This window comes from Nicotiana attenuata, chromosome 10, assembly GCF_001879085.1.
Source record: "Nicotiana attenuata strain UT chromosome 10, NIATTr2, whole genome shotgun sequence".
Taxonomy (NCBI): domain Eukaryota; kingdom Viridiplantae; phylum Streptophyta; class Magnoliopsida; order Solanales; family Solanaceae; genus Nicotiana; species Nicotiana attenuata.
In genome coordinates this window covers 20,810,017-20,819,759 of record NC_031998.1, presented here as the reverse complement: position 1 = coordinate 20,819,759, position 9,743 = coordinate 20,810,017, and the positions used below count along the sequence as shown (strand labels likewise).

At 35.6% G+C, this 9,743-nt stretch overlaps 1 protein-coding gene across 2 annotated transcripts; it reads left to right on the top strand.

Annotated features, from left to right (window-relative positions):
• LOC109233131 (3-oxoacyl-[acyl-carrier-protein] reductase FabG-like) lies at positions 5,023 to 7,447 on the top strand. 2 transcript variants are annotated; one of them, XM_019398903.1, is made up of 3 exons: positions 5,023 to 5,431; positions 6,060 to 6,220; positions 6,998 to 7,447. In XM_019398903.1, exons 1-3 carry the CDS (start codon positions 5,083 to 5,085, stop codon positions 7,274 to 7,276), a joined length of 789 nt encoding a protein of 262 aa, XP_019254448.1. In that variant the 5' UTR covers positions 5,023 to 5,082; the 3' UTR covers positions 7,277 to 7,447. The 2 variants fall into 2 exon arrangements, with proteins under 2 accessions (XP_019254448.1, XP_019254447.1); XM_019398902.1 differs by having other exon boundaries at positions 5,991 to 6,220.

Genomic DNA, 9,743 nt, shown 5'->3' with positions numbered 1-9,743 from the left:
ATCACTTATCTTTAAAATCACAAATCAAATATAATTGTTACTCGTATTTTCAAGGTAAACAAAAGGGTTTTTGTGAAATTTTTTCATAAGTTTAACGCCTGAATTTTGTAATATGATAAATTACTAAAACAAATAACTTCTGCAAAGTAAAAGAGATGAAATTCTTAAGATATAGCCAAGTACAAAACTTCTTCAAAGCAGAGTAGAAAAAACAAGATAAGAAAATACTTGCAGTCTCTTTTACTTTGTAGTGACAATGAATTGTAGCTCTTGGATCTTATCATGATGAGTTGGATGCAATTTGTTTAATTTTTATTTGTATCTCTAAAACATCTTTTAAATATTATTTATGTTATTTATAAAATTTATTTAATTAAGTGACACGCGTTACACGACCAAAAACCAATGTTTTAAAAGCCGGGGGTGTGAGGCAAGGTATTTTACCTCTAATGAGGCGAGGCGTAAGCCTTAAGACATGGGGCGTAAGTCCCACGGATCTTTAAATTTTACTAATCAAGATAATATAAAATAAAAAATAATTATAAAAATTACATTAAAAATCACAAAATTGTAACAAGTAATCTATTTAAAATATTCATAAATAAATTCAACTATGCATAATATAAAAACTATGTCATATATCAAATATGCAAATTAGTTGTAAATACAACTCAAACATCAAAAGCAATGTATATGCGAAATCTTATATGTATCTCTTAAGGAGTAATGAATTGTGAAAGAATTTCGATATTATAATTTGGTATTTTTTCTAAAATACTCCTTTTATTTAATAATATGCTTTCTATTTGAAAGAGAATTTATATAAAAATATAATTCACAATTTAAATATGATTCTCTAGCATCATTTATTTTTAAGTTTCAACAAGTTAATAAAGTGAAACATAATTCACCATACTATATCATGATAATTAATTATTTGTAAATAGTTACTAGCTAATACTGAGCTATTTAATTAATAAGTATTGTATCGTACACATGAAAAATAATATTTAGGAAAATAATTATAAAAAAATTATGGACTAATATAACAAAGACATAATAAAAATTAATAAATAAATACTTTTAAATGAAAGATTTATTTAAAATTTACTATCAGAGCAAAAAAGATACAAGAAAAGTTTGGGAGAGATTGGAGAGTGGTGGATAACTATTCTGCAGCACCCAATGGTAGGATCTGGTTAGCATGGAAAGAGAATGCAGTGAAGATGCAGGTGCTGTGTACATCAGCACAGATCATACATTGTCATATACAAGACAAGAACTCTGAGTTTCAGAGTAATGTCACTGTGGTATATGGTCTGCATAGTATAAGTAGTAGACAGGAATTATGGAATCAGCTGAGGAAAATAGATGAAGACATTAAAGGCCCATGGATTATTATGGGGGATTTCAATAGTATTTTGACAGTTGATGATAGAATGAATGGAGCTCCAGTTCATTCAAGTGAAACTGTGGATTTTAATCAGTGCATTGAAGACATAGGAGTTGGTCTGATTAATAAAAGAGGTTTCCAGTATTCCTGGAGCAACAAAAGAGGGGCTGAGGATAGAATATACAGTCACATTGATTGGGCTTTGGGAAATGAAGATTGGTTTGAAAGGTATGCAGGTATTGAGGCAGTATATCTAGCACCAGGTTGCTCTGATCATACACCTGTGGTGTTAGATACTGAAATTCAAAGAATGAAACTACAAAGACCTTATAGATTGTTGAATGTGTTGATGGAACAAGAAGAGTACAAGGAAGCAGTATGCAACATATGGAAGCAAAAAATTCAGGGGTATACTATGTATTCAATTCATAGGAAGCTGAAGATGTTGGAGATTCAGACAAGAAGCTTGTAAAGAAAATATTCTTCAGTTGAAATGAAGATAAAACAGTTGAAAGAACAGCTCAATGAGACTCAGAATAAACTGAATGAGGACCATCTAAATTCAGCACTCATTGAGCAAGAAAAGGAGACTATGAAGCAACTGGAGGATTGGGATGCAGTGTATGAGAAGATCCTAAGGCAGAAATCTAGAGCAGTTTGGATAAAACATGGAGACTCAAATATAAAATATTTCCATGCACAGTTGAAATTAAGGCAAGCTAAGAACAAGGTGAGCTCAATATGCACAGAACAGAACCAGAGGGTGACAGATCCAGAGCTGATACAGAAGGAATTTGTCACTTTTTTTTCAAAAGCTGCTAGGAGAAGCTAACAATGTGGTAGAGGGAATTGATATTAATATAGCCAGAGATGGGCCTTGCATGTCTTTAGCTCAACAACAGGAGATGCTGAAGCCTATTACAAGGAAGGAAATCTTGAGGGTGGTTCAACAACTACCAAATGATAAAGCACAAGGTATTGATGGTTATCTAGCTGAATTTTTCAAGGAAAACTGGCAAGTTATAGGAGAAGATGTTATAAAAGCAGTGAAAGAGTTTTTTGACACAGGGAAGATGCTCAAGGAAATGAACTGTACTACCATCACCCTTATCCCGAAAGTGTTGAATCCTAACTATGTGAGAGAGTTTAGGCCAATTGCTTATTGCACGACAATGTACAAGATAATTGCCAAACTCCTCACTAACAGATTGAAACTCGTAGTAGACTGCTTGGTGGGACCTTCTCAATCAGCATTCATTGAAGGGAGAAATATTCTAGATAATGTGCTATTAGCACATGAACTGATTAAAAGTTATAACCAGAAAACAGTATCTCCTAGATGTATAGTTAAGGTGGACATAAAGAAGGCATATGACTCAGTTGATTGGTGCTTCTTGAAGAATTTAATGCTGGAGTTTAGTATTCCATATAAGATGGTAAATCTCATTATGGAATGTGTAAGTACGGTGTCGTATTCTCTGCTGATAAATGGTGGACTAACTCAGAAGTTTCAAGCAAGAAAGGGGTTAAGACAAGGTGATCCCATTTCACCTTACTTATTTGTATTGGTGATGGAGTATTTGAATAGAGCTTTGAAGCAACTAAACACAAAGCCAGATTTTAATCATCATCCAAAATGTGAAAAACTACAAGTGATACACATATGCTTTGCAAATGATTTGCTTATGTGTTGTAGAGCAGATATGGTTTCTATAGAGTTGATGATGAAACAGTTTGAATTATTTTCAACTATTTCTGGACTCCAGGCAAATATGGAAAAGAGCTCACTTTTTGTGGCAGGCATAAGTGCACAACAGAAAGAAGATATATTGAAGAAGCTGAAACTGAGTTCTGGTGAAATACCATTCAGATACCTAGGAGTGCCACAATCATCTAAAAAGCTAACTATAAATCAGTGTATGACATTGGTGGAAAGGATAACAGAAAGAGTCAAAAGTTGGACAGCTAGGTACTTATCATATGCAGAGAGATTGCAATTAATAAAAAGTGTATTGTTTGATATGCAGACGTACTGGGCTCAAGTATTCATACTACCAAAGAAAGTACACCATAAAGTGATTACTGTTTGCAGAAATTTTCTGTGGAAAGGGTGCAGTGAAGGGAGATCAGCACCTATAGCATGGGAGACTATTTGTAAGCCTAAAGCAGCAGGGGGACTGAATATTCTGAATTTTGAAATGTGGAACAGGAATGCAGTAGGAAAACTACTATGGGCAATAGCACAAAAAAAGGATAAGTTGTGGGTACAATGGGTTCATCATCACTATATGAAAAAGAAGAAGCTGGAAACAATGAAAACTCCAAGACAAGCAAGCTGGGTCATAAGAAAGATTTTTGAAGCAAGAAAGTGGCTGAAAAATGGAGTGCAAGAACTGAAAACATATGTGGAGAAAGGGAAGTATAGCATAAAGAAAGCATACTCTAGTCAAATGCAACAGTATGCAAAGCCAACCTGGAAAAGCCTATATCTAACTAAAGGACTTATGCCAAGGCATCAGTTCATATTGTGGATGACATTACATCAAATGTTAGAGACTGTGTAAAGAGTAACTAAATGGAGCATCAATGTAGCAAAGGACTGTGTATTGTGCACAAGTGGTAATGATGAGACTATGGAACATCTATTCTTTGAGTGTACATACTCAAAGTTTGTATGGGATCAAATACTGAAGCTGTTTGAAATTAGTCGAAGAGTAGGGAATTGGCAAGAGGAGGCCAACTGGATGACAACGAAAACAAGGAGCAGAAACATGAAATGGACAATTCTGGGCAACGCCTTTGCTGCCACAGTGTACCAAATATGGAGGGAACGAAACTTTAGAAGATTTCAACAAGTCAGTAGAGAAAGTAAAGAATTTGTTAGAGATATAGTACTTCATTTATATATGAGAGGAGTGAATTATTGTAAATGGAAAGGAATATTAGAAAAGATAGATAGATTCCCATGCTAGTATAGTTAGTAAGGTCGATAGAGGATCAAATTGTTACAAAAGAGGCTATTTTTGTAGACCCGACTCTAGAGTCAAATGAGCGGGTGGATGTAAATATTTTACTTGGTTAAATAAAAAATTTCAGTTTAACCAAAAAAAAAACGTGCAATAATTTTTATTTTAATTATGACCTAAAATACTCTCCACTTAATGATTTATGATTAAGAAAAAAGTAATTTTTAATAGTTAACGATTTATTAAAAAAATTTGAGGATTTACAAGGTTAGTTACACACAATTGCATAAAGTTCTATTAGGAGCGCCCAGTACGCTGGGCGTTGGGTGTGTCCGAGGCGTAAGCCCCGACGGCCGAGGCGTAAGTCTCACGGAACTAAATCCCACACATAAGCCCAGGGGCGTTTTATGAGTGCCCCGCCCCAGGGCGAGTCTCGGGCGAGTCCTACCTTTTAAAACAGAGCCAAAAACTATAGTTTGATAAAAGGGGACCATCTGTTTAATACCAACAATCTTGCTGGAGCCTATCAACTCATGGACCATACATGTTACGTTACACGGGCAGGTCTACAAACCATATCTTCATAACATCTGAAAAACGTGTTTCTATTTAATAATTATGTGAACAGATTCAGAATTCACACCTATAAATGTACGTTTTAGATTAGAACCATATCATAGCATAATAAACACCGAAAAAACTCCTAGCAAGTCCGATAGCAATATGACAACTCAACAGAAGAGCAATATAGCAGACCATTTGGAGCCATGGCGCCAATTGCAAGGCAAAGTGGTGTTTGTCACCGGTGCATCGGTGGGACTCGGCCGTGAATTCTGCCTTGACCTAGCTAGGGCAGGCTGTAAAGTCGTGGCAGCCGCTCGTCGGGCGGACCGGTTGAAGTCCCTTTGTGATGAAATTAATATAATGGCTAGTTCAAATACTCATCTTGTTAGAGCTGTGGCTATTGAACTTGATGTTACTGCTGATGGTCCTATTATTGAAGCATCTGTAAAGAAAGCTTGGGATGCTTTTGGCTACATTGATGCTCTTATTAACAATGCTGGTGTTAGAGGTATGTATGTAGGTTAGGTCTAATTTATGTGTGTACAAAGTTTTAATACTATAGGTAGGACAAATACCTTTAACCAGAAATGAAAGAATTTTTTAATTTTTTAATTTTCTTTTACACTTCAACAAGGAATCCCTTTTTTGGCATTTTATTTGAGAAAGAGAGCTATGGTAAGGTCAGTCCCTATAGTCAACTTTATATTGGTAAGGCACTAAGGTATAGTAAACTTAGATAAGTAAGTAATTCTGTATGATATTCATAAAATATTCATATTTGACACATCTAGTGGAGCTAGAAATTCTTAGAGGTAAATTTCGAAAAAAAAAAATATCACATCAGATATTTCAACCTGTAACCTATTTTGCTTAAAAATACACCTGTAACCTAATACAATCTTTGAACTCCTCGGCCAATAAAATAAATCTCCCCTTACGCCAAAGGGAATTCCATAGTTTATACATAATTAAGAAAATTATTTTTGCACTCTTTTCAGAGTAAACTTTTTCAGCAAAAGCTAGCTCTGCCCCATGCTCATAATTTGAATCTACTTTTGTGTTTATAGGTGGAATAAAATCAGTAGTAGATCTTTCTGAGGAAGAATGGCGTAATACTTTAAATACAAATTTGACAGGATCTTGGCTAGTTTCCAAGTATGTTGGAAGACACATGAAAGCTGCAAAAAGGGGAGGCTCCATTATTAATATTTCATCTGCTGCTGGTTTAAATAGAGTTTTATTTCGTGGGGGTATTGCCTATATCTCCTCCAAGGCAGCCATGGATTCCATGACAAAGGTTATAACCTAATGTCCAAACTTATCTTACCCTACGGTGCTTTTGGTTTAAGTCATTTTCTGGTGTTTGGTTCTTATAAATTATAAAAGGGCACTCCGGTGCATTAAGCTCTCGCTATGCGCGGGGTCTGGGGAAGGGCCGGACCACAAAGGTGTATTGTACGCAGCCTTACCTTGCATTTCTGCAAGACGCTATTTCCGCGCCTTGAACCCATGACCTCCTGATCACGTGTCACCAACTTTACCAGATCTCATGAAAAATAGTTTCCACCCAAAAGGAAAGATGACTTCCATCATTTCCAACAAAAGTTATTCTCCTTGACAATTATCCTAACTCCTAAGTGTCAAGTTCAATAAACCAACACTTAGACATTATAATCGATTTTTAGTACTCAAAATTTTAATCAAACACTGATTTGCCATATAATTATCGAACCTTAATAAATGATTCTTTCTATAGAAAATATTTTCAACTCTCCAACCAAAAGACATTTTGTTAAAAAGTATTTTCCATAAAATGGTGTTAGTCATACCAAACACACATCTGCTCCTTTAGACTTTATGAGATGAGGAAGTTGGAAATCATGCTAACTCTTTATGAATTATAATTTGTCAATTCCATTTGGTCCCATGTAGGATTTTTCCAAACCTTCCATTTTTACTTTTGTCGTTTCTAATTTATTTATCAAATTTATCTGTTTTTCCTAGACAAATATTTCTGGCTTTCCCATCTTCGAGAAATCTCTAAATTGACATTTTGATATATATCTACATGCAGATAATGGCATTAGAATTGGGAGAATACAACATTAGAGTGAATGCAATAGCTCCAGGGCTTTTCAAATCAGAGATTACTGAGAAACTAGTAGAACAAGATTGGCTAAAAAATGTAGCAACAAGAACTGTTCCACTGAAAACTTTTGGAACCACAAATCCAGCATTAACTTCACTAGTGAGATATTTGGTCCATGACTCTTCCAACTATGTATCTGGCAATATCTTTATTGTTGATGCTGGTTATACTCTACCTGGCTTCCCTATCTTTTCTTCTCTATAAGTTATATCACTTGAAGAGAATAGTAGTATATTATTGATTAAATATTTTTCTATTATTAGGAATGTGGTGTATGCATAATTCATGAATCTTGTTTTTGAGTAGTTGTCCCAAAATGAATTAAAAGGTAGAAATTATACAATAATCTCATGGTTAAATCCATGTCTTTACCGATATGAAACCAATACACACACCCTTAATGGGTTGTTATTCATCTTAATGCAGTGCTAGAAAGTAGAAGTAATATTCCTACATATATCTACTTAATCTTGTTGGAAGAGTCCAACTCAAGTACAATAACTTGTTGGACTTTAAGCAATTGGGCTTTAAAGTAGAAGAAGTGTGAATTGAAAATGGAGGGAAATTGAAAATTTGAAGAAGTGAACTTTTGTCTTGCACTTTGTCCCTCATTGGTGAGGGACAACCACATTTGTGTGCTTATATATAGAATCACTTCTTAAAGCTCTTAAAAGGAGTTGAAGAGAATGAACCCTCGCGCCGTCGTCGTCGCTCGCTCGGCTTCGGCTTCGGATCGATAAGATTATTTTTGGACAAAATTTATTTAATTATTTAATAATCCAAAAGAGGGCCTCTCTGACCGCGACCGCGGTAGAACCATGGCAGGCAGCAAATTCTTCTGAAAAGGCACCTTTTCCAGATACCTCTTCTGATAATTGCCTATAAATTCTGAGGCAAGGCTCCATTTTCTAAACACGAAAAACACTCCAGAACTTCTTTCTTTCTGAATATGCTGCATCCTAATTCGCAGTCTCTTTCTCTCAAATTCGTAAGTGTGATTTTGCTCCGTTCTTTGAGTTCGTTGGTATCCTGCAGTTTGTATTGCCACTGTTGCAGGAAGGTTTATTCCGTTTTATCCTGGGAGGAATTAATCCATTACCTTGGCAACGTGTGAAGGGGTTAAAATTCCTTAAGGACACACAAGAAAATTGTGGACTCGGATCTGTTTTTCCAGTTTCTTTTATTTTTCTAACAGTTTTTTTCTGAATTTGTGTTTTAACACAGTAACGTTCACAAGCTTAAGGAATTCTAATACTAACGTTTCTGTGTTGAAACATATATTAAACTCTTATTCATATTTTGTATACTGTTTTGGAGACTAAAGACTTGTTGCTTTCTACTCCAATAATTCTTTCTGTCCGGTTTAAAGTACATAAAAACTTTGCCGGAATAATAAACGTACGGGTTTGAAGTATATAAAAACTTCACCATTGTTACGTGTTGTATGTTTGGTTTGATATTCAGTTTGAAGATATCAAAACTTCACTGATTTAACAAAGTTCTGTATTGTTTTCAACTTTACAGAAATATGACGAATGAAAACCAAACTAATGGAAGTGTTGCGGGAACGGGTGCTACTGTTACGAGTGCTGCTGCCTCGTCAAGCCGTTCTACTCCTGCTCATGCTATGGCACCGGCAGAAAAACCCGAAAAGTTTTCCGGTATTGACTTCAAACGCTGGCAAATGAAGATGCTCTTCTATCTTACTACGTTGAGTTTGCAACGTTCCATCAAGGAGGATCCTCCGGTCATGGCTGAAAATACTCCGGATGATGAACGACTTGTTGTAACTGAAGCATGGAAACATTCTGATTTCCTGTGCAAAAATTACATTTTGAGTTGTTTGGAAGATGGCTTATACAATGTCTATAGTGTCATGGAAACTTCAAAAGCGTTATGGAATGCGCTTGAGAAGAAGTACAAGACTGAGGATGCCGGACTTAAGAAATTCGTGGCTGCAAGGTTCTTGGATTTCAAGATGATTGACACTAGGTCGGTCATAACTCAAGTCCAAGAACTACAAGTCATTGTACATGACCTCCTTGCTGAAGGTATGAACCAAATCAATAATTTTATTAATAAGATTTATCTTATTATTAATAATGAATTTGTTATTGAGGTATGGTCATAAATGAGGCCTTTCAAGTCGCTGCTTTCATTGAGAAGTTACCTCCGCGGTGGAAGGATTTTAAGAACTATCTTAAACACAAACAGAAGGAAATGACACTAGAAGACTTAATTGTTCATCTGAGGATAGAAGAGGACAACAAAAATGCTGAAAAGAAGTCACGTGGACACTCGACAATAATGGGGACAAACATTGTTGAGGAGGCACCACAAAATAAGAAGAGGAAGAAAGCTTCTGGACCAAAGAATTACCCAAGTAAGAAGAAGTTCAAGGGTAATTGCCACAACTGTGGAAAATCTGGGCATAAGGCAGTGGATTGTCGTGCACCAAAGAATGATAAGAAGAAAAAGAATCAAGCCAACATGGTTGAAGATGAAATGGAAGACTTGTGTGCCATGTTGTCTGAATGCAACTTGGTAGGAAATCCGAAAGAATGGTGGATAGATTCTGGAGCCACCCGCCATGTTTGTGCTAACAAGGAGTTATTTTCTTCTTATGCCCCCGCAGGTCCCGACGAGACAATCTTCATGGGAAATTCATCTA

Coding starts and splice junctions, on each gene's coding strand:
- LOC109233131 (XM_019398902.1), top strand. CDS start 5,083: ATGACAACTCAACAGAAGAGCAATATAGCAGACCATTTGGAGCCATGG. Junction 5,432..5,990: donor TAACAATGCTGGTGTTAGAG/GTATGTATGTAG, acceptor TTGTGTTTATAG/GTGGAATAAAATCAGTAGTA. Junction 6,221..6,997: donor CCATGGATTCCATGACAAAG/GTTATAACCTAA, acceptor ATCTACATGCAG/ATAATGGCATTAGAATTGGG.